The sequence below is a fragment of the Neolamprologus multifasciatus genome, chromosome 10 (genome assembly GCF_963576455.1).
Source record: "Neolamprologus multifasciatus chromosome 10, fNeoMul1.2, whole genome shotgun sequence".
Taxonomy (NCBI): Eukaryota; Metazoa; Chordata; class Actinopteri; order Cichliformes; family Cichlidae; genus Neolamprologus; species Neolamprologus multifasciatus.
The window spans coordinates 8,842,431-8,868,056 of NC_140448.1; the positions used below are offsets into that span (position 1 = coordinate 8,842,431).

Here is a 25,626-nt window from a genome sequence, read left to right on the forward strand (position 1 = left end):
AGATAACAAGATTATGGACGAGAATGGCAGTGGCATGAGGGGTGAGGAAAGGGCGGAGGCGATTGATATTACGGAGTTGAAAATATGCTGCACGTGTGACATTATTGATATGTGAATTAAAAGATAATGTGCTATCAAGAAGGACATCCAAGCTTTTCACAGAGGGAGAGATAGGGACCAGCGAATTATTGATGGTGAGAGAGAAATTGTTAATTCTGGAGAGCAACCGTTTAGTGCCAACCAGGAGAAGTTCTGATTTATTGCTGTTGAGTTTAAGAAAGTTGGAGGAGAACCAGGAATTGAGTTCAGCTAAGCAGAGGGTGAGGGAGGGTGGAGGAAGAGTAGAATCGGGTTTGGTAGAGAGGTAAAGCTGGGTGTCATCGGCATAGCAATGGAACTGAATATTATATTTACGAAAAATATGTCCGAGAGGAAGAAGGTAAATGATGAAAAGAAGGGGCCCGAGGACAGATCCCTGGGGCACCCCAGTAGATAAAGGAGAAGGCTGAGAAGTGAAGGATTTTAATTGAATGAACTTTTTTTTCTTTTCTTTTTCTTTTCTTTTTTTTCTTTTCTTTTTCTTTCTTTTTTTCTTTCTTTCTTTCTTTCTTTCTTTCTTTCTTTCTTTCTTTCTTTCTTTCTGTCTGATTGTGCAGTCTTGTTTTTGAGACCTGGGGGCGGGCGGCGGTGTTTTTCACTTGTTCATAAGTCATTAGACAGAGAACACTAACATTAAGCTATCCAGTCAGGATTATAGCTGAATCAATCCATTCAGCAAAATAAATGAAAATATGATGCATTATACGTAGTAATGATATCACAGAGAATTTCTATATATAACTGTATATAATTTTAGTATATAATTTTTTTGTATATGAAAATATATGAAAATATATATGAAAATTGTCATATACTAAAATTATCTAGATAGATAGATAGATAGATAGATAGATAGATAGATAGATAGATAGATACTGTATACATATATTATGATTGATTGAAGTATTGACTGATTATCCCTCTTATAGTACTAAAACATCTTTATTACATTTGAACTAGTCAATGCACTACATGTACATTCATTTATTCATATGATGATTAAGAAGAAGGGCTTCTGTGGCAGACATAAATGGATCATTATCAAACCAGAGAAACATCAACAGAGTAATGAAGGGCACTACATCAGAGGTCCAGCAACAGTTCATAACCTCAACAAGCCCCGTACTGCAGTCTCACAATGACTACAGTGTTTAGTGAAAATGCTAATCAGCTGATAACACAACCACTTTGATTGTCTTTTAATTAGAGAATACCTCAACAGAGCCCTAAACAGAGTGACCACAAAAAATAACCATGAGACTTTTTGAAAAGCTCTTAATTGAAGCTCTTATTAATTAAGAAGCAATTCATCTTTAGACTTTGAACAAGTTGCCTTTTCACCTTCTTACTTATGCTTCCTTTTACATTGTAAAGGTTATGGGCTTTTTGTCTTTTACTGAATAAAAGGGGAACAAATTTTTAAAAGCTGGTTCTGGCATTTATATTTTATGTCTCAATTTAGGGTAAATAGCTATAAAAGCATTAATATACAGGAAAGTTCAAATAACAATGATGTGTTGAGAAGAAGATAAGAAGACCAACTAAATGCTGTAACTGTCAAAGTACTTCAATCACACAAAGGAATTGGAGGCAGGAGGTGTAGGAGCAGTAAATGGAAGGGTTATTATGGCAGATTGTGGGGCCTAAGCCTTGTTGCCTCTCCACCTGCTCTCTGTGCTTTTTTTTTTTTATAGTGCACAGAAAGCCTCCTCACCTCTAATGGCAGTTTACAGAATGTTTGCCCACAACCAAAAGTGTCATAATTTGCTCTAACCACCATAATTATGCCATTTATTTTTTTTTTAGACATAAACTATATTAAATGGGAACAACAACAGTATCTCTAATTATAACTTGTAATGGCTGTTGCACAATAGCTGTGTTTGAATTGTTGCTCAACTACAGTAAATTTCACCCTCAAAGCATAAGATGCCTCCAATTTTGCGAGTGTAAACGAAAACAAGGACAAATATTTCGCTCCTGACAAAAGCTGTAGACAATCAAGGGAACAAAAGCTGCAACATTGTAAGTGTGTTGTCTACAGTCTTACAAAAGGTAATTTTTAAAGCAATTTAAGGGTTAAAGACTCACTTGAATGCTCTTTGAAAAAGGTCAGACGTTGCTATTTTAATCTAATTTACCTTGAGGAAATATTCTTGATTCTTTAATTTTCCAAGAAAGAAAATCAGCGTTATATCATCAACCTTTGTTTCACTTAAAGGACGATGTGTTAATGTTTGTACACATATTCTCAGGCTGGCTGATACATAAGGTACTCTCTGCAAACTACACACCTTTCCAATTATTTGGGTGTTAAAATTCAGACAGCAAGTTTGCAAATTATTTCTTCTCCTCTTGTGTGGCTTATAGAGCACTTACTCAGCCATCCTGGCTTTGCTTCATTTAGTGGAAAAATAAACATGATGACAAGCATGAAGTATATCAGTTCATAAATATAGTTTGACTGTAAAAATAACCAAGAGGGTGTATTCAGTGAAAATGGATCGATGGATCAATGGATGGACGGATGGATGGATGGATGGATAGGACTTGTAGACTCTTTCCCAAATCATTCTGATTGTGTATAAACTATTATAAACTATTGTATTACATTAACACTGAAATGTTTTGCTCTTGTTAAAGACAAAAAAAGAGCAAAAGAGTATTAAGACAGAATTTATGATTGTTCCTTTAACCAGAAAAAAGTATATAAAATATTTCATATAAAATGATGTGCTCTGGTAATCATTAACACATGAAATTAGCCTTCAGGGTGGGTCTTTTACAACAGCTCTGCATATAACTCACAGTTCTCACAGCACACTAGAGTAAATGGTAAATGGACTGGTACATATATAGCACTTTTCTACTCTATTTCTACTTCACTTAAAGTACTTTCTTACTACAAGGCTCATTCACCCATTCGCATTAGTGCTTTACTATGCCGAAGCATCTTGCCTAATATTCACACTCCAATGAATGCATGAGTAGTAACTCAGGTTTCAGCATCTTGGCAAAGAATGCTTTGACATGTAAAGTAGGTGAACCAGAAAACTACTGACCGTTTGATTGGTAGATGACTCATGGCTCTATCTGTTAAAAAATAGGTGGTTATGTTTCATTCTTTTGCTACTAAAGAATGATTTTAACCCATTTAATCCCACTGGCATCAATTGTTACAGTTTTAACCCCCTATTACATTAACAAAATTAAACATATTGTGTGTATGTGGAAGTCTAAGGAGTAAAATGCATGGACTTATTTTGCAGGGAAAAATTTGGGATTAAATGGAAGTAGTTGCGGGATGAAACTGGTCATTCAGAGGTTGACTGCTCAAAATCCCCAACTTCTAGGCGACAATTTCTGATTGCACGAAGACAGCACAGGTGCCCTCTATGCAGTAGGGGACTCCCCAAACCAACTGGTTGTATACTGTTTATATTCCAATATAAAAGCACCTATGTCATTCTGCACTAAAATTGTGATCCTATAACAACCACGTCACTATTTGACCTCAACTTGACCTCATCTAATTACAGACTGATAGCTGACTTTCTCTGTCTTGTTGACATTTTATTGCTGTCTTGACACACCAAAGAAGCATTTCAAAGGCAACAAGATTGCAAGTTCATTGCACACAGTTGCAGTAATTTGTCTTGTGCCACAGTGTCCATCCACTGTCACTGTGATTGTAGCATTATTGCTGATGTTGACCTTTGAGTTCTAAACATGACTCCCACACGCTTCAATGTGAATGGAAACCACATTGCCTTCACAACTGATTACTGAACATCTTTCATCAGCCACTGCTCTCCCAAAGGCACTTGAAATGAGCCCGCCTTATTTGCATGATAGTATTGCCTGAATGTTTCTGTGAGTATACCAAAGTGAAACCAGCACACTGTGGCATGAGACAGAGAGACATGGTGGTGATGATGGTGTTTTGGGGGAGTGGGGCTAGTAGAGGAAAGCTGCAGACCCTGATGAATACAAATAACATTAAACATTCATGTTACCCAACCTTTTTATCTGAGAGTGCTGAACAAAGGCAGTGCTCTCGTCTGGACAACATTATATTAGACCAAAAGATAAATGCATGCATTGAACAGTGAGAGAGAAATTCATCACAGTGGTTCACCTTTTCATCAGCTAAAAACGTTTTGTGGATGAGTCTAGTTGTTGAACAGTTCATATAAAATAACCAAAAACTCTGAAAAGTACTTTCTCAATAAGTTTCCCACATACACATACACACAATTTAAGGCTGTTGGGTTTACTACATTTGCAAATGTAGGGATACATACAATAAACTACAAGCCCAGTTTCAAACATTAAAACAGACTGCAATTTTTTAAAAATACTATATATATATATATATATATATATATATATATATATATATATATATATATATATATATATATATATATATATATATATATACATACCTTGTTATATTTTTCAGCACACAGTCTCTGTGGCTTCGTACTAGAATCCCATGACACAGTAATTGCAAAATGTCCCTACACCAGTATATTTTTAAATGCCACTTACTTTTTGAGCCTTTTGTTCCCATCCCAAATGTTTAAAAAAAAATCTTAAAATCATACAAATTGTTCAATTTAGATATTAAATGTGTTAACCCTGTTCTAATGTGAGTAACATATTGTTTTGTTCCTATTTGCAAATCATCGTGTTTTTATTTACAGTTTACATTTTTGTAATTAGGATTGTACAAGCACAACATGAAATGCAGTCTTTATTTACTATATTCAAAGTAGCTGAATCTCGTTTACGCAAATTAAGCCAGTTGTTCAAACTGGTCTATTGAGAAAAGGCCTGAAACCAAATAATACCAGTTTATAAAACTTAAATCAGGTTTTTGTGATGATGAATGTAATGTTCCAACAGCACTTTCTCCTTTTTCTTCATGTCGTTTGCAGTTTTCTGCATGATCACATATGTGATATACCTTATGTGAGCCTGCTGGGAGACACGCTGACTGCGCTCTGCACTTCATACAGCAAGCCGCAGAGAATCAGAGCTCAGTAAGCCCGAGTAACACCCATAACAGGCAGGGGGCCTTTATACATTTCTTGATCCCTTATTCTCTTCCCATTTGCTCTCCCCTCCTCCTGCCATGACGGCACAATTAACCATCAGACACACAATAGGGGCACATGTCCCCCACAGCCACGGCCAGCTCCCTCAGACCTGTACATCCTAATAAGGATTAGGCTAGAAGTTAACAATGAATGAAGAAGTCTTTCAGGAGCCTCTAATTCTATTCTGCCCTGTGTCACTTTTCATATGAGGTCTTTCACAACTGTGTGTTTGAACATAAGGTATAATCCTCTTAAATATCAAAGGTGGACAAATCATATTAATTTAGACATTACTTCCCCAGGCTCAAGAGCACATTATTCACTCGACACAGACCCCCAGTATCACCATCTGCTCTACTCCGTCACCTGCCACTGAGTGACAACCGAGTGCTCCTCCACTCAACTTCTTGCCTTTTTCCTCCATCTGACTTTAATCTTTTAGATTTAGTTCTTTTCAGTAACACTCTGATAAGTAATGGAAACTAGATAATGTGGATACATGATTGATGATCAGGACGTAATTATACAAATATTTGATTCTGCGGATTGCTCCTACCAGTTAATCAAAAACTTTTGTGAAAAGTTGAATTTCTTTTGATATATTATCTATCAAAAGAGAAAATGACTTTGTCACTGGCTCTGGCAAAGGATTTAAACCATCTTAGAAAAAGGTTACAAGTATGTTCAAAGAATATGAGAATATGTGGCACACTTGATCTGATGAACACTTGAACACATTATTTATGTTTTTACTCTCAGTGAATATTTCTCTTGCGGTTCTGTTAAATTAATAGATTAACTTAAAAACATATTGTTTATTAAATATTGCTGAGCTTCTTCAGCATCTTTTACAAAACTACAGACACTATGTTATCCCTTAGATGATTTAAAAACTCCACAGATCCACTTAACTGATACATTTTCTTTGATTGCATATGTTGGTAAAACAGGAAGGGATCTTATTTGAAAATTGCAAACACCTGCTTCGTTTTTCCACTGTTTAATAACACAGTGTACATCCAGCCTTGCTACATGTTTCTTTCTACAAGTGTAAGTGAAAAATGGTCAGAATCTGTTTCGTCCTTTGAAGAAAGTCACAGTATCAGCCTATTACCTTCTTCCTTCCCTGGAGTTATATCTGTTCATTTGTACAACTTCAGTTCCACTTGAATTTTATCAGGCTTCTGCTGGCCTCTTTCGTGGAGATAGCGTATACATTCTGACAAGAATTAGCCTCAGACTAACCGATACGGCTCCTCCCCAGAGAGTTCATGCTCTCATCCTTTACTTTTTTCTCTTCTCCTTTCTTTCTCACTGCTGCCTTCAGTTGGTTTTCTCTTCCTTGTCACTCACCTGTCTGTAAGACATCAAGCAATGCCTTTGTCTGACAGACAGCTGCTAGCGATGTCTGATGGAGTAATTTGCAACAAATGTACAAAACACGAGTGATGAGAAAAATGTCATCTGAGGTAGTGGTGAACACTAGAGCACTGTGGATGGAGAAGAGAGGTCCATTTCCATTCATCACAAGTACTGACAGATGGTCCCAGTTCTCATTTTCCATCTTTCTGTTCCAAGTCCCTCAGCTCATTAATGTTCTACATCCTCCACAGGTTGATTTATTCTCTACTTGAATGCAGTGCTTACCACCACTTGAGAAAACAACCTGTGCATTTAAAGGTGTCGGAGCGGTTTTAAAATGCAACTGGAATTAGAGTGCTATACTACATAATGCAAACAATCAATATTTGTAGAACACAAGTCTTCATTTTCCGCCCCGTCGGGTCATTTAAAGGGAACTGGAGCAAACCATCCAATTGTAATTTACATCCGACTCTGTCCAGATTCATTTTCTGAACTCAGCACAAAAACGAGGAAAATTTGCATTTAAGTGATTATTTCTTTGTTGTAACAATCGTTCTTGGCAATAAATTCTTACACAATGGCAAAGCCTGTTTATTTCCCCTTAAAATGTGAAATGGTTTTCAGTTTGTCATTCTGTTTCTCCCTAGTTGTTGTCCGACCTTCTTTCCTGTGTATCTTTGCTGATTTCATGAAGGCCTGGTTTGGATAACCACATGTTTTAAGAGCTTTCTTTGCATGTCTGTGTTCCTTTTCTTTGCCTTCTGCCTCAGATGGAACATTTTGTGCCCAGAACATTTCCTCTTAGGCACAAGGGAAAGAAAACAACTTAACCTTTTTGATATAAAATGGTTTTTACTTATTTTATCCCATCATATCTCTGTAATTTTTCTTTTAAATTGAGTTATGTTCAAAGACATGTTTTATGAGATCACAGTGACCTCTAGACATCCAGCTGACTTCCATGTGAATATTTCAGAAAAAAAACAATACCCTCCCCCCACCCTTTATATACTGTATCCTGTGAATGGGACAGAATGACATCCGAAAATGCTAATGCTTCCTGACCCACCTGTTGCTGGCACAGAGGAACATTATAGGTGTAAAAACCTTCCAGGGAGTAATGGTGAAGGCTACGAGGTGCAGGCAGGGTGTTTGACTTTGTAACACTCTTTGGTGTAAAAGGCTTGTCTGCGTGTTTGACCACAGCATGCTACGCTGTCAAACATCTTTATTTCTGGGGTACAAAAAAGCAGTTACAGGATGATATCGGCTAGCACTTTCCAGGGTGTCGGCCACAAATGGAAAATTGATTTTTCCTTCCAACAACATTTCATCTGTTCACACATTTGTCGTATCCGATACTGGACCGGACAAGTCCATGGGCTCTGATTTGGAGGTAAAGGTTAAAGACAGAACCTGTATGATCTACACTGCCTGTCATGTTTACATCACAAAGCAAAGCCTGACTGTGTAGCAAAAATCAGCCACATAGTTTGTATTACTGCATGTATGGGGGGGGGGGGGGGGGGGGAGCTGGAATCTGTAAGAACACTGCAAGAAAAACTTTTGAAGCTCTGTTCAGATTACATTAACACTTTAGAGAATCATTTCATGCCAATCACGGATTATAGGGTTCAAAAAGAGAGGCTTCTTAGTTTTTGGTTGCATGCATGAAGAAGTGTATCAACGAGGAGGTAAACAACAGATGTAGTGGAATAAAGCAGTCTAATCCTTTAGGTGAGAAATAGAATTAATAATTATTTTAGGAGATTAATAAAAATGGAAATCTTCTAACATATAAAAGCCACCGAATTTAGATAACCATGAAATGCACTGTTTCTTTTCCTACTTTTCTTTTTTTATGCCTCATTTGTATTAAGGTATTTTCCTCTTTAGTTCTTTATGCAGCATCAATCAATTTGATGTAGAGCTTCATCCACACAGTGTTCCTAAATTAATGGGGTTTATTCTTGAACAGCAATCAGAACAATGTTTAAAAAGGGGGGGGGGGGCTTTCTTAGTCCATATGCCTCATTTCTGTGTGAGAGAGTTCTTGGATACATGAAGGAAGAAAATAATCGATACACTACACAACACTCAGAATCCAACACTAACACCTTAACTAAAGGTTTTCTTTCAAAATTTCCCCTGACCCTGAAATGACCATGTTCTGTTATTGTTGCTTCATCTTCACTGAGGGGCTAAGAGCCACACAGAATTGATTGTATCTCCACAACATGGAGATGGTCATTGATCTTATTCTTTTTTTTTTTAAAATTTTTTAAAAAAAGAAAGAAAAAACGCTTTGTTTAGCTGACATCTGTCTTTTCTCTCATGGTCAGGATACCCCAAAGCTTTATGGTGCAGGAAATCAGTGGGCTGCTTGATTACATTCAGTGTTTCAGCAGGAACACAAAGTACTGCTGCTCTTTGGAAAAATGCCAAAGACTAAATCTACCATATCATGTCTGTAAAATTCAGAAAGAGGTTTCCCTACAGTGCCCCTTCCTTTTCTTTGCGGTGAATTTGATGGTGATCTCTGACAGTTCCCGATTGTGGTTGGGGTACAGTGTCATGCTTCTTTTATCTCTCATTCTCTCCAGAGAGTAGAACCAATAGGCGTACTGCGCCAAGGCACCGATCACCACAGGTCCTGTGTTATTAACTGAGGTCAGATGTGAAGAATCAGTGATTCTCACACCTTCTTCCTGTCACTCTCTTTAATTCTCACTCATTCCTCACGGGAACCGAAAGGTTTTGACTGATCAATCACCTGCAAATAGCTTTATTGACAGAGCATATGTAACATCTGCATTGATGAGGCTGTTTGGACAAACAGTTGGCATGGTCACATAACACTCAAGCAAGTGAAGTAGTCTCAGACTCAGCTCTAATCTGTAGTAAAATATTAATGAATAACTGTGGAGTTATGGAACCTTAAGCAAATGAGTAGATTGGGACAATGTTTCAAAAATTGACCAAAACAGTGAGGAAATTATTAAATACACACCCTAACAGCTCCTCCAGTTTTATTAATACATTTTTAATAATGCAAATATTATACATATTGCACATTATTCAGTCTGCAAAAGGATTAAATTATGTGTAAAGGGATTGGCAGTCTTCTGTCAGGCTCGGCACTCAGCAATTGACAAAATTAGATGCCAACTCTGTGTTATTTCAGGCTGGTTGGGCAGGGAGGGAGCAATAGATCCAAGTCCTGCATTCAGCTGTACTGTATTTTATTATCAGCATTAGTCAAGCGGCATGATGCACTGGGCTGTGAACTCTGAGCTGTGATCAGCTGTTCCACTCGGTCAGTCCATTAACACTTTTCTCCATGCATTGTCCTGAATCTAACCGCCCACTGTCCCTCTGGCACTCGGGCAGGCCAGAGCATGAACAACTCTGATATAAGTTGCGTAATATATAGATAATATATATGTTATATAAGCTATTATTTTATACTAGTGCTACCACTGGTGTTTGGTATTATAGTGAATATTCCTTATCGCCTCATGATGTGTGACTAGTTAACTAATATGAAGAGAGGTCTTTTTTGTGACCTTGATGCTAAGTGAAAACCCAAAAGCTGGGGGAAATCAAAGCAGCACACTAACATTGCAGCGCTTGAAGGTATACGTCACTCAATTGATTTGATTTGTAAGCTCTTCTACTTCTTTCTCCTCAGATTTATTTGCATGATAATGTGCAAGTGTACTAAAGAAGAAGCACCACACCCCACGCGTAATCAATTGATAAAAAGTCCCTTATCAGACATGCACTCACACTGCTGTGTACTCTCATTCCAATTTTGTAAGAATCTCTGTTAATTGTCCTTCTCTGCTGTGTGGCCTTTATGCAGCCACAAACATGAACCCACAAACGCACAAAATCTTTAAACTACTTCTCTCTCTCTCTAGGGATATTGACCTTGCCAGTTACGTTCTGGTTGGCTGCATTCTGCGCCGATGTTGGGTCTGTCAGAGGAAATATACAGTCCTTGGCTGGAACCCAGGTGTGCTCAGGCAAACTGTTAAATTTGGTCATTACTCTTGTAATAGTGCTTTTATGGTTTGTTCACATGGGCCATGTGCACAACCGCCTCAGCAGAGCTTTGCTGTAAGGTCTGCAAACAGAGACGAAGGCATCATTTCTCAAGAAGCTCAAATTAAAATAGCTTCCTGTGTCCACGTATGAAACACCATGACTATAAAGCAGACATCTAAACAGCCTGTTGCAGAACTGAAAGATCTATCTATCTATCTATCTATCTATCTATCTATCTATCTATCTATCTATCTATCTATCTATCTATCTATCTATCTATCTATCTATCTATCTATCTATCTATCTATCTGTCTAATTTTGGATGTATGCATGCTACAACATATGTACGTCTGAATTGATTTGTAAGTGTCAACTCAACTAGAGGCAGGACCAGGAGGAGGGAAAAGCAATTCTAACGGCTTTTTGATGTAGATAAATGGCGTACAGATGGCCCACTCAATATATTTAAATGAGATATAAAAATCGGGGAGGGGGTGACTGGAATACATTGATAAGCCTACCAAGCAGACACGTTTTCACTGCTATAATTCAAATGTTTATATGATTTGATAAGTGCCCTTAAATATCATAAGAACTTTTGTAATGATGTCATCAAAAGTATTTCAAACAAACAGAAATTACTAAATAAAAATCTCAGCACTAAGATATCTCTATAAACATGATTTTCATTTGATATAAAAGTGTAATGCATTAATAAGAAAACGGTAAACTGTTACAAAATAAATGTACACTGACATAATGGATAATATATTTGTTATTGAAGTTGTAAAACCCCTGTCTGTTTCAATTTAATGTCTGAACTAAATCCAATACTTTCCATTCATCTACTTTGTTTTAGGGATTAAATATAGGGTAACAACAGTAAAAATACTCAGTTTTGTCCTCTATTACACTGTAGAGGAGAGGCAAAGTATTGCTATGGCAACATGACAGACACACTTGTCATCAAACATGTAATGTTTTCATCATTGTCCTACCAATTTGATTTACTAATGTCTCGTGACTCCTCATGGCGGTGTTTATCAGATTAAAAGGAGTGAAACTGACACAAGTTAACCAATAGTGCAGACAGCAGAGAAAAGCGAATCTGAGAGATAATCAATTGACTTGACACATTATTAAAATTTAACATTAATGATAATAAACAAATGCATTTCTCCAATTACACTGATATCATGATGTATGTATGCAGTGTACATAACATCACAATCCCATTCCAGTCACGAGAAACAGTATTTTACTATGAGCTACTCATTTATTTCTACCCTGAATGCACTGATACTCACCTTGATCAGTGCGATGTAAGTTGTTATATTACCAAGGTCTTATTAATGTGGTACATAATACATGTTTAATTACATAAATATTATTCAACAATAACAGTTTAAAGAATTGAAAAGTTTTAATTTGTGTGTCATTAAAACTTTTCAATGGCAATAACATGAAAATACTTACTGGCATAACATACCATCTGTAAAAGGTTTCCTGAAATATCTGTTAGTCTTAACCTATAACTCTATTTTTATGTAAGTCATGTAGTCTGTGATCTTTCTGCTTTTTGTAACTCTACCTTTTGAAGTTGAATGACGACTCCCGAAACAGAAATTATCGAAGAAAGCTTAAGTCGGGCTGTAATTAGGAGATTTTGTGCCGTCGCGCTAGAAGAGATCAATACAAAGATATTAATATACAAATGAATATAAAACCATCAAAACACAAAAGATAATGCAGGGAAATCCACCACTGAAGACAGCCTTGGGTGGTGGTATTATGACTCTCTAAGATGCACCAGCCTAGACATTTTATGACTGAAGAGATAATCCTCTTCATTCAGCCATCTCCGTCTGCAGACACTATCCTGAAGGTAAGAACTGCTAACACATTCCAAACAATACTGTCCGACAAGTGTAAATTGTATTTACCCACAGTTCACCTTTAACACTGGGCTGCAAAAGAAGCCCAAATGCGATTATGCACGTGAAGAATTAATCCCGAGATGAGCACAGGGTAATGTATGGTAATTATCCAACAGGATATTCTTACGTAGCGATTAGCATATCTGGGAGGCCAGACATGGATGGGAGGGCAGTCTGAGAGGAAGGAAAGGACACAGCTGCTGATAAGAAGCCCAGATTTCTTTTTTCTATGTTGATGGTCTGGCTACAGGCAGTGACTCATTCTCCCCTTTGTGTTTCTCTCTATCGTATATACGCATATACAACATCAGATGAAAATCTGAACAGTTGGATGTACACAAGCACTCACAGACTGACAACGTACCTGTCATAGCGAATGCTGGTAAAATAAAGAAGGGTAAATGCTGGATATCTGGGAAACAAATGCTCTCAGACACTTACAGTGTGCTTATTTTGCACTTTGATTTATAGTTTTATAAATCCAGCTTACACTTTATGCCAGCAGCATGGTTCAAAAAGTTTAAACAGGGGCATGTTTGTTGTTGTTTAACCTGTATTTTTTATGCAAACAAACATGCCAGTATCATTTCTCATGAAGACTTGTTGTTTTTATATGTGCAGAATGGGGTTTATAATGGTCTTGCTAAAATATGTAAGGTCTTCTGTGAAAATGATATCATCGCTCAAATCTATATGCATTGAAAAATGGTAATAATGGCTCCTTTACTGATAAAATTAGTCATGCATTTCCAGTCGTACCACCACAGATGCTTGTCAGCTGTGCATTGATAATTTTATTTTAGATATTATTATTTATACATATTATTACATTTACACAGTTATCACTTCTCTATGCATCTTGTATGAGTTTGGGACAAGAGAATGCAGCTTGGTAGAGTTTTAGCTTCACTGTCAACTTCAAGTGAGCCTCAGTCCAAGTGATACTGATTTAGAATTGTCATCCAAATAGAAACATGATGAACTCTGAATCGTGAAATCCCCAAATTCTCAAATTCTGTCCAGGTATAAAAGGAAAAATGTTTGTTAAATTGTTGAATTGAACCAACATCATCATTATTATTATTATTATTATTATTATTATTATTATTATTATTATTATTATTATTATTATTATTATTATTATTATTATTTTATTTTCATTTTTTCCATAACATCTTTTATGCCTCTTGGCATCCCCCAGCTTTTCATTTCTTCACTTCTACATCTTCTATTGTACCAGTAGCAGTATTTATAAATCTGAATAACAGACACAGGTTTCAACCCATATTTTTTTTTTTTTTTGGCTGCCCTCTAAACCCATTGCATAATGTGACCATGAACCACTGTATCAATTCTGGGTTTGGTATTTAGGTGTAATCAGCCATGTAGGACACCAGTTTGCTGAGAAGCACGGGCCTTTGTGAGATGCCCATCTGTTTAGTGTATTGGGACAAGCCCAGTCCCACAGAGCTGCTGAAATGAAAGGGGTGAGTATGAGAAAGCCCAGCTGAAAAGACAAGGGTGGGCGGCTGCATCAGGGCACAGTCTGTCTAAGGCACTCCTGCAGTTCTGTCTTATTCTAATGCAGCGTATACGAGTCCCCTGCTTGCATACAACTCAGAGATCAGAGACTGACAGATGCACCATGGGAAGCAGACTGGGATATCTGATGCATGCATGCGTCCATCCTTTCATGCATGCGGTGTCTGTGTTCTCTCACTCTCTGTTAAGCTGTTTAGCTAATATTTGCCTATTGACTTGACAGTGTACATATTACCCTGCCTTGGTGACCTCTTAGCAGGACATGTATGTGTGTGAGAGTAGATCGATTCATACAGTGGGCTCCCCCATCCATGTTGTTAGTATTCAGCAGTTTGGCTGAGCAGGGTGGGAGCAGGTGATAAGCTGCTATAGGCCAGTGAAACCATTCCAGCAAGAGTTGTGACCCTACTTCAGCAGGACTGATTATATCTTTCCGAGGGCTCCTGGGTCTGGCAATCAAGCCTACACTACAGCCTGAAACATATCACCCCAGACTGAGATCACAGCAGCCATGTTCGAGATAATAATAGCCAGTGAGCAAACAGTGGGAATGACAACAGCGATGTTTTCAAAATTCTGTTCATCCTTTAAAATGTGCTTTTGATGAGTTATATTTAAAACTGTACATTCCTGCATCTTCATGGCTAAACCAGACTCCTGTCACATTTAGAAATGTGTCTGTAAACTTTAGATTAAACATAGCTTTAATCTGCTTCTTTGGCCTATTTTTAAGCTAATTTAACTATTTTATTTATAATTGTACAATTTCACATGATGAGTGCACAGACAGTTTTTGATAACCTTGCACCTTTACAAACATAAGAGCAAAATAATAATGGAAAACACACACACAAACCATTTTTCCCGAGCACCCTGGAGATGTGGGGCAGGTGACCTGCTTGTGAGAGACTTGCCATGTGTTGCATGGAAAAGAGAGCTTTTGGTCCTGCAGGTCCATATGCCCTCAAGCTCCAACAATCCTCCGTCCGCTTCCCCCTTAGACTTACACACAAGCATGCTTCTCTCTATCAAAGCAGGCTGCACCCCCACCCCCGGCGCACGCTCTTGATAACTGACAGCAGCTGCATTGATGAGCACAATGCACGGGCCAAGGCAGCTCAGCTGGCCTCACTCCCCACTTGACACTGGTTTGACCTCTGGCATGTGAGTCTTCCTCCCCGAAAGATGCTCTTCCTATAGCCTGACACAGTCTGTCTATCTCCTTTACCCACACTCACACAGACAGAAGCACGACACACACCCAGAAAAGGGTGCATCCTGAGGTTAGCTGGGTCAATTAAATTCAAACCAAGGATAAATGATTTGTAAATCATGTACAGATAAGGAATTAATGGACAATAGAGTTAGCAGCAGTGCTGCTTTCATTTTCACGTAAAAAAAATACTCACAGCAAGCATCCGTAGGTGTTTCTTCCAATGACCCATAGTAAGGAAGTAATTCTCAAGCAATCTGTATTTCATTACTGCCTTTGAAAAACCAAGTCACACTGTGCTTCACAGGTGAACATAAAATATAATACCAAAAGTTTCATAACTGGTGAAGCATTGAGAAAATAAACAAAGATTTTGAATAAAAGAGAATAAAACCATAGTTTCAAGGAGTTGTTATGTACACTTCTTGCCATATACTCATACATACTTCCATATGCGCACAAGGAGCATCAGCAGTGTATCCAGTACGAGTGAGCATGAAAGGCTTGTAATAGCTCACCTCCCTAGGGGACTGATGACACCAAGGAAACCAAACAGAAGCTGATGGTATGACAGAAGAGCTGGGGAGGGCGTGCTCATCGCTTCCCTTCCACCATTGTGCTCCTTTACAACTTTACAAAATAGCCTTTTAATTTGCTGCAGCGTCTGGGGTGTCTGAATTGTGCCAGCATCAATCACCATCATCACCAGGGCCGTAGGCACTCAGTCCCTTGGGCCCTCTCACTGAACGGCCCCTGAGGCAGATCACTCTGTCTTCCCTCATACAGGCTAGGTTTCCCAATCTGTGCGATTGCTTGCACTACCTCACAATCATGCAAACAATGTGATGCTGTTTGAACCCTAACATTTGCTCCACTCGACATCACTCACATTTTGACCAGCCTTTGATACTCCAGTGTTGTGCATGAGAGAAAAAATCTAAATACAAATGACACTGGCTTGAGCATGAGATTTCATTGGTTAGTTTTCACTGGTTTTTACTATCAAATTTCTCTTTTTCCAAAAAAAGAAAAAACCAAAAGAGAATATTTATGTTACATTAATATATATATAGACTCATTTTTCTATAAGGCTTCAAGATTTGGCTTGGAAAATTACCCCCATGGTGGAAAATGATATATCAAGACAGTGCCAGGGTAAAACACACTTCTCTGGGTTTGTTTTTTTTTTTTTGGGGGGGGGGGGGTTGTTTTGTTTTTTTTAAGTATTTGAGGTTAGTTGTTAAAACTAGAGAAGGTACTTTGACAGAACCTGATAATAAACATTTTTTAAACTGTCTAAAGATCAGTGCTTCACGAAACCTGGCTAGTTAGGCATGTTAGGGATAGAGCCTGATACAAAAACCTAATAATACCTCCTCCTACATAATGTTCAGTTTGGGTGCAAATGATTCAAAGAGGTGTTGGCTCAGATCTAACGGGATTTCTTACGTGGTTTACTAATATACATGCATGGCTAATGGAAAGGTTCTTATATAGTGCTTGATATGTGTTGTACATGTCTTATTTACTTTTTCTAAGTCCAAGTGTTTTCTATTCAGAATTGGACTGCAGCACTCTAACCTATCAAGGTGAACTAACAAATAGACATGCCTTTTTATTAACAGACTGCAGTATCCTGATTGGATTAAACTTAAATTGTCCACAGAAGACAAGAAGGACATTAGGAGAGGATTTTCATCTGCTACTAGTGTGTGTGTGTGTGTGTGTGTGTGTGTGTGTGTGTGTGTGTGTGTGTGTGTGTGTGTGTGCGTGTGTGTGTGGTGTGTGTGCTTGTAGTTTTTATTACCTTAAAGCGTTGCAGACCTATATAGGTTTTTATGTTTCTATCTATTATATTAAGTATATTGACTCTACATGTAATGAAATGTTCTATATAAAATAAAACTGACATTGACACTGACAATTATGTAGACTGAGACAGCTTCTCTTTGTTGTTCTAATAAATGTCAGCTGAGTAGTGTAAATGTTCAGTTAGGCTGTTGAGCTAAGTTTCACAACTTTGGAATTGTTCTTTTAAACTAAGCCTGTCCATCCATATTCTCTTCTGCTTATCCTTGTCAGGGTCACGGGGTAGGGCTGAAGCCTATCCCAGCTACCATAGGGCAAGAGGCAGGGTATAGCCTGTCCAGATCGCCAGCCTGACGCAGGGCTAACATAGACAGATGCACAATCGCACTCACATTCACACCTACGGGCAATTTAGAACCACCAAATAACCTAATCCCACTGATTGCATGTCTTTGGACTGTGGGAGGAGACGGATATCCCGCATAGAACTCACACTGACACGAAGAGAACACGCCCGCTCCACACAGATAGGTCCTGGAAAGGTGGTGGAGTGGAACTCAGGACCTTCTTGCTGTGATTTATTGAATTCATTGACAGATGGACGGTTGGCTAGAGTCCATCTCTTCTTAACTGAACTCTTGCCACATATAATCCCTGTTCTAGTGCTAAGGCCAGGCAGTTATCATGATGTCACTTATGAGCTGACTGAACAAAGCAGACCATTAAGCACCATTCAGCAAAGGTACCTAAATGGTAAAGTTATCCCACTTCACATTCGGAATCTCTTTAATCTGCAGATATGCTTGTCATGCCTTATTGCGTGCTGCATAGTATTTTCTTTATGTCTGTCACTTCCCATTCTGCCACTGCCTAGTCAGTTTTAATTGACTTTAATTAGCATCTAGTAATTAATTTTGTTTTCTACAAATTATTTGTATGAGTGGTCCCAGTGGGTGGCCTTGTTCATCTCGTTAGGGCCAATTAGCTGCAATTAACAACCACTAATGACTTGCTTTTTTCATTCCAAAACAAACAGTGCACACCCTGGCACATTCCAACGCTGCACAGAGACCTCTTGTGTGTATAAGTGGTGCTGGGGCCAAATGATGGGCCAGGCCTCTAATCAACACCTTCCCTGGAGAAACCAAACTCACTAAGGAAACATGTATCCAGCTTCCATTTCCCTCTGGTCTTTTTGTTGTCATCCACTATTACACCAAAGCTTCTGGGAGCAAACTTACAAACAGAATAAACTTATGAGAAATATTTATTTAGTTTAACAGTTCAAAACTTGTGAAAACAAATTTATTGTTGAGTGGGTGCTTATTGTTGCTTTTAAAATAATAATAAAAGTAATAATAATAAATCACATACTTACAGTGCCACTGAGAGGCTGTCCTTTCTGCACTGTGACTACGTCTTACTTGCAATGTTTTGACGCCATCTTTGTATATGGTTCTGTGTAAAGTGTAAGGCCTGATGAGTGAATCAGCTGATAAATTCATAATTTAAAACGCATCCTCTTAATTAATCAGCATTTAGAGTTTATCAATAAGACCACAGCCTGAAAATAGTAATAACGATTCACGATATGCTACAAATCTGCTTTATGCACACAGTTCTAGCATTAGATAGGCCTTTAAATCCCTTAATTTTAATTCCGTACATTAAGCAAATGTGTACATAGTTTGTTCACTGAATCAATAATAACCCCCTACTCCCCATCACAATTCTGCTTGATTGACTGGTTGTCAATAAATGAGATCCACATTAGTTGTGCTAAAAGCAGAATTTTAAAGTAATGACTTTAAGTGTCAAAGAAAACGTGGAGACGGTAACGTTGTAAATCAATACAGTGGACTCTGATAAAAATGACTGATAAAATTACGAGTTGTAAAACGTTAGGCCGTGATGTGACCTTGCTCAAAAAGAAGGAAAAAGTCACGAGAAAATCCGAAGTGTGGCTTTAAAAACGATTTTTTTTTTTTTTTTTTTTAAAAAGAAGTTTTTTTTTTAAATCTTCAAATAATATATTTTTATAGCTCAACCTACATATCGGGACATCGGATATCAGGGCCCAGCAGAACCCGAAGCTTGTATGAGAAAATGCGCTATCTTCGTCCCCAGTGTACCAACATGGTGAGATAGCATCTATAAGAGGCAGCCTATCGCCACAGATTATAACCATTAGTGTTCCCAGTCATTTCAATGCAGTGAAGAATAATGCAGGGCCACAGCGTCGGTCTGTGTGAAAAGACTGCGTTGAGCATGTCATCTCCCCACAGCCTTCTGCTGGGATAGACCTGCTGATCATTTGTCACCTGCCACTGATTCAGTCAGACTTATTCTCCGGCCTTTTCCAAAGGAAATCATTTATTCACGTGACATTATCACGGACTCTCAGCACTCTATTCTACAGAGAAAATGTATATCAGTCATAAAAAAGACTATTGTTGTAAAGTGAACCACTTTCCTTATTATTTTATATTATTTATTCGTAACTATAATTTCTTTTACATATTAGTTTGAGCTTTTCTTTTTAGTTTTTTATTAGACATCCTTCACTAAAATCTGCTTTTAGAAAATGTATTTTTAACAATTTTCCAAGAAATAAAAAGACTTTAAAACATATCGAGGTTTCCTGTAGTTTTTACCGCCACATTTCTATTTCCTTTTATTTTATTTTGTAACCATGATGCTTCACCTCTGTAACTTAAATAGTTGTTTGTGGCGGACTGAAATGAAATCTCCTCATCCTCCACCCCTGAAGCTGACGTCACGGGTTTGTTAATAGGCAATAGGCTGAGCTCCGCTAGGTGAGCTCATTACAGCGTCTCTCTCGGAGAGAGCTCGTCAGAGGCAAAATGGGACACATATGACCACACTAAGCGCACAGACAGCATTTTATTGTTGTTCGTTCTTCTTCTCTACTTTAGCCAACTGCGGATTTTTCGCAGTGAATGATTTTAATATTTATGAATAGCTTATTTTTTTAATGTCCTTTCCCTCCTGAAATCGCACACCTCGGATCATCTTCACGGCCCGCTATGATCTCCAGTCAGTGATTATTATATATACATATTTTTTTTTAAATACCAGTTTGTCTTCAACTGCTGATCTTTCATTTGGAGCAAAAGACTGAATTTGGATTGTTGCCCTGTGGAACAAAAAAATCAAACAAAAAAAAAAAAAACTACTTTTACTCTCACTGATGGCGACCTAATCGATGCGAATAATTCGGATGAGCTGGATCTTTTGGATTATATGCACTAAAGCGAATCCATATCTAGGTGAGCGGGACGGAAGAGAAGAGGAAGAGTTGATTTTGCACTCGCACACTGGAGCGGGAATAAGTCTAGACAATGCTTCAGTGTGCCAGCTGTGAAAAACCTATTCTCGATAGGTTCTTGCTCAAAGTTTTGGACAGACCGTGGCACATCAAATGCGTCCAGTGCTGCGACTGCAAATGTAGTTTGACAGAGAAGTGTTTTTCTCGAGAAGGGAAACTGTATTGCAAGAATGATTTCTTTAGGTAAGAATTGACAGTGTTTGTGGTTTAGTATTTATAGAAAAGGTTTGGGTTTTTTTTTAGTCAGTTAAAAACAGGTTAAAAATGTATTCCAGTGGTTGCAACTAACCATCTGTTTTTATACAATGGACACGCCTGTCTGCTGTTATTTCTCTTCTCTCTTTTCGTTTAATTCTCGGTTTGCTGTCTTCTTTGAAAGTGAAGCTAACCCTAACTGCTTGTGTGATTATTATGATGGAAAATATCTTACAATTGTACCTAATATTTGTGTTTAGCCTGTTTAGTTAGACAACTGCATTTTTACTTTCTGTTCAAATCTTACAGTTGTGAAAAACTGACTGTGTTAATTTCACTGACTACAACACATTAAGTTCCCGGTAGTTTGAATGGGGGGTTGTTTTGTAAAAACAACACAAACTTGCCAAAACTGGGCCTAAAGTCAGAGCAGGTGTAAAGGTGTTCTCCTAGATTAAGACCAACATATCACGTCTGTGCTGAAACTTTTCCCTGACTTTGGTTCTCCCTCTTGAACAGGAAATTTGGAACCAAGTGCGCTGGATGCGCGCAGGGGATTTTACCCAGTGATCTAGTCCGCAGAGCCAAGAGCAAAGTATTTCACCTGAACTGTTTCACCTGTGTGATGTGTAACAAACAGCTGTCCACCGGAGAGGAACTGTATATCCTGGACGAATTCAAGTTCGTTTGCAAAGAGGACTATGAAAACAACTCTGGGAAAGACACAATCCTCCTTTCAGGTGATTTATTATTATTATTATTATTATTATTATTATTATTATTATTATTATTATTATTATTATTATTATCATCTAGTGTGTTTTATTTATTTTTAAAAAAGATTCCTGAGGTGCACCTTTCATAAATATTTAGCCTAGAGTAGTGGCATTTTCTGATTGTCTTATTCTGATAACAGTAACGACGTGCAGCGATCCAAGTCTGTCTCCGGACTCTCAGGACCCGCAGGACGACGGGAAGGAGTCAGAAAACGGGCATTTATCGGATAAAGACACGTGCAGCAACGAGAACGACGAGCAGAGCGCCGTCGGAAAACGACGCGGGCCTCGGACCACTATAAAAGCCAAGCAGCTGGAGACCCTGAAAGCGGCTTTTGCGGCCACACCGAAGCCCACCAGGCACATCAGAGAGCAGCTGTCACGGGAGACGGGTCTCAACATGAGAGTCATCCAGGTAAAAGTAACAAATATAGAAAAAGAAAAAAAAAAACCCAGATAACTATAAGTTTACTGTTTGTTTGTTTTTTTATTCATACACAGACTCACACAAAGTGACAGTAACACAATCACCAAGGCACTAGTGTTACAGAGAATAAAGCCTTTGATGTAGGCAACTCAACAAAGCAATGTGGCTGGTGGCGCTTGCAAACACCCACGTACAATATATGCTCTGCTGATTTTCTTTTTTTCCCCGCCTCTCATTTGGGGTTTTCCTTAATCTGTGCGCCCAGTGCGTCCCTAACATCACAGAGGACTCATGATGCCCATGGGCATTTTAAAAGGCCCCCTAATAATAATAATAAAAAATCATGTCGCACGGATACATCTTGAATGCTAATTTAAAAATGCTATAAATGATATTTTTAGTAACCTAAAAAGTTAATTTTGCATGTTTTTGTGTCTTTTCTCATCAACTAAAACCTTACCCCAATTTACAAAGACCTTGTCATTATTTTGGGTTGATTTATTTCTAATCATCATCATCCAAATCATCCAACTGCAATTTGTCGCCCTTATTTCAAAAAGCTGTTGGCTTCATAATTCATGCTCTTTGTTTTTGAACTGCTGTCTTAAAGGTTTGGTTCCAAAATCGGAGGTCTAAAGAGAGACGTATGAAACAGCTGAGCGCTCTGAGCGCTCGGAGACACGTGTTTTTCCGCAACCCGAGGAGAATGAGAGGCCTGGGAGAGAGAGTGGAACCAGGAGAGCTTGGACACTTTTCTTATTATGGAGGTGAGCTATATAAAATAATGATTAAGATTGAGTGTTTTAAGACTGTCACATCATAAACAAACAGATAAGTAAGCAAATAAGGTACAAAGTATCTATGCTTCTTCAGGTTGATGCATTAGCTATAATCAATAAAATCAACCTTATACAATCTTATAATCAATGCTGTTTTTGATCACATTGTAAAAATTCAAGCTACATAAAAAAGCCACTACTATTCTTTCTTTAAATTCTGACACAATGCACTAATCCTTATGTTCATATGAGTGCAGAATATCCTGGTGAATACTATGGCTCAGGAGGGAATTATGAGTACTTTCAAGGCCCACCATTATCGCAAGCACAGACTCCAGCAGACCTGGGCTTTGTGCCCTCCACAGTCCCGGCTGGCACCCCACTAGGAGCCATGGACCACCATCATCCTGGGCACCACTGTCCCGGAGAGGTTCAGTGTTTCTCTGATACATTATCTCATCATCCCGTGGACTCACCAAGTCCGGAGCCCAATGGACCAAGTTCAATTCACAGCATCTCCAGTGAAATGTGTGGCCCCAGCACGCCCTTCACCACTGTTTCTCTCAGTGACAACGGATACACCAACCAGCTGTCACAGCCCTCTTCAGAAATGAGTGAAGGCACTGTTTGGTAATCAGGCTAAGACCGAAATACTACGAATGCAGTTTGAAGGCAAACCCTTAACTTTATTTCATATATCAGCTATTTATTTATTATTATTTATGAATATTTATTTATTTATTTATTTATTGTATTTCATTATGCTTTTTTGTAATTTTTATGTTGGTTATTTATTGAAGGGCCACGTATTAGATAGTTTGGAATAATCTGTGTGAATTGGCTTGTTAATAGGTTCGCAGTGCTGGGCATCACTGACTAAGCAATAAACAAATACATTAATACTGCTGAATCGTATTTTAGTGTTTACAAAATCTTTTCTGTCATGTACAGTACTGTGCAAAGGTTTTAAGCACATTTGATGCGTATATTCTTTATCCATTATACAAGAATATCAACTGGCCATAAGCCCATTCTGTATTCAGTTTTTTGGCCCATGCTAGCTGGAATAGACAGTTAAGAAGATGGATGTATGGATGGACAAGGCAATGGATATCCCCAAACATTCACACAGAGTCATAAAGAACTTCAGTGACAAGAACTACAAGGAGTTCTGCAAGATGTTATGGCCCACAGAGATCTCTTGTCTCATTATACTGTATTTATATCAGTCTAAGATAGCAACAAGCGATTGAAACAACTGAGATCAGCCTAAATGCAAAGAAGAATTGTGACCACACATTCCAAATGGCTTGGAGAAAGAAAAAAAAGAGTACCCTGATAAGCAATGGTAAGTGCACCCATAAGAATTTGTGCTTTTCAAAGGAAAATGGTGGTCATACGCAGTATTAATTTGAAACTTTTTTTCTGCTTAGTGCACTTTATGCAAAGTTAATTGATAAAATGTCAGATTTCAATGTCATTTCTAAAAACATTCACATTTTGATATGTTTAAAATTTGCACAGCACTGTATATGATGAAACTGACCTTAAAATTCAAATGTGAAGTGTGTGATTGTATTTGTTTTATCACCTTTCAGTGTTTCAGCCAACTTACAAATTCCAAGTATGAGTTTGTGTGTAATATTCATGTTCATGTATTACACACGAACCACCCGCTGATTACAGATCATGAACGTGACACATCTGACCAAAAACATTTCTCAGGACTGCGGAAACACTGCATTGTTTTTTGTTTCGCTATGCCTTTCTTATGAATAATTTGCTGTTTAGCATGCGTTTGCCTTCAAAGTATTGCCATTTTAATCTGAACATTTACACGAGTAGAAATTGATTTGACTGTGACATGATATGAGTCCAACCTGACAGTATGTATAATAATGGGCAATAATGGACGGAAGAGTCAATTGTTTATGTGACACTCCAGTGTTCAGAGGGTTGATTTTGAGTTGTTTTAAACATCTTCATTCTGGCATTAAATGAAATGCCAGAATGAAATAAATGAAATTAAATGGCAACCCATTTAATGCTACTATTTCACTATGCTATTTTGCATACCTCAAAAAATACTGAAAACACAATAAACTGTTGCCAAATGAAAGGACATCGCAAATCCTGCCATTTCAGTTGTAAAAAAAAAAAAAAAAAAACACCTCTAAAGACTTAAACGGCTTTTGTCTTTAAAATGTCAAATTATTTATAACAATAGTATTTCACTTTTCCACAGACGACTTTTTTTCCATGAGATACTTGACCTTTCTTATCCGGTTTGTGAAACAGGCATCACAATGCTGTATAATAAAAGTCCTATTGATGATTGTTATTTGTTTATCACTTTTGGGGGAAATGATGGGAATTCCTTTTTCAGTCTTTCCTGATTTTGTGAATGTTTATTGAACACGGATTTGTTAACATCTTTTGAGATTTTTAAATAGACCAAAAAGATTACCAGAGGGAATCCTTTTAGTGTACAAATGTGCATTTAAAATATTTTTGTTGTCCTTTAATAAACGCACTCTTATGGAGTCTGATGAAGAAGCCAAAGTGTCAGCAACTGCTTAAAAACTGCTGCAAGATTAGAAATAAGTTCTAAATAACATCGGCAATAATGCATAACCGCTAAAAGAGTTCAGCTCAAAAGTACTTGTAACAGACACTGTAAATTTGCTTAGCTTAATCTGTTACACTGATTGTGAAGAGCTACTCATTGTCATAATTTACGGTTTTTGCCATGACACTGAGTGCTCACTGTTCTGCTAAATCGGGAAAATTATGACTAAGTGAAATTCTAGGAGGAAATACAAAACGTCTCTTTGAAACTTTACTATAGATTCACCAAAATCAGAGCGGTTGTGCTAATGTGTTTATAGCAACATTATCTAATTGGCATTGTCAATATATGAACATCTTCTTTTCCCCGGTTATGTTCAGTGAGCCTAAGCGACATTTCAAAGGCACAATG

General features: G+C 37.8%; 1 protein-coding gene across 1 annotated transcript; it reads left to right on the top strand.

Annotated features, from left to right (window-relative positions):
• Nucleotides 1–19,952: 19,952 nt before the first annotated feature.
• Nucleotides 19,953–24,983, top strand: LOC146509564 (LIM/homeobox protein Lhx1-like). Its single transcript, XM_085175871.1, has 5 exons — nucleotides 19,953–20,652; nucleotides 21,184–21,404; nucleotides 21,581–21,855; nucleotides 22,478–22,634; nucleotides 22,904–24,983. Exons 1-5 carry the CDS (start codon nucleotides 20,483–20,485, stop codon nucleotides 23,278–23,280), a joined length of 1,200 nt encoding a protein of 399 aa, XP_085031997.1. The 5' UTR covers nucleotides 19,953–20,482; the 3' UTR covers nucleotides 23,281–24,983.
• The last annotated feature ends 643 nt before the right edge of the window (nucleotides 24,984–25,626 follow it).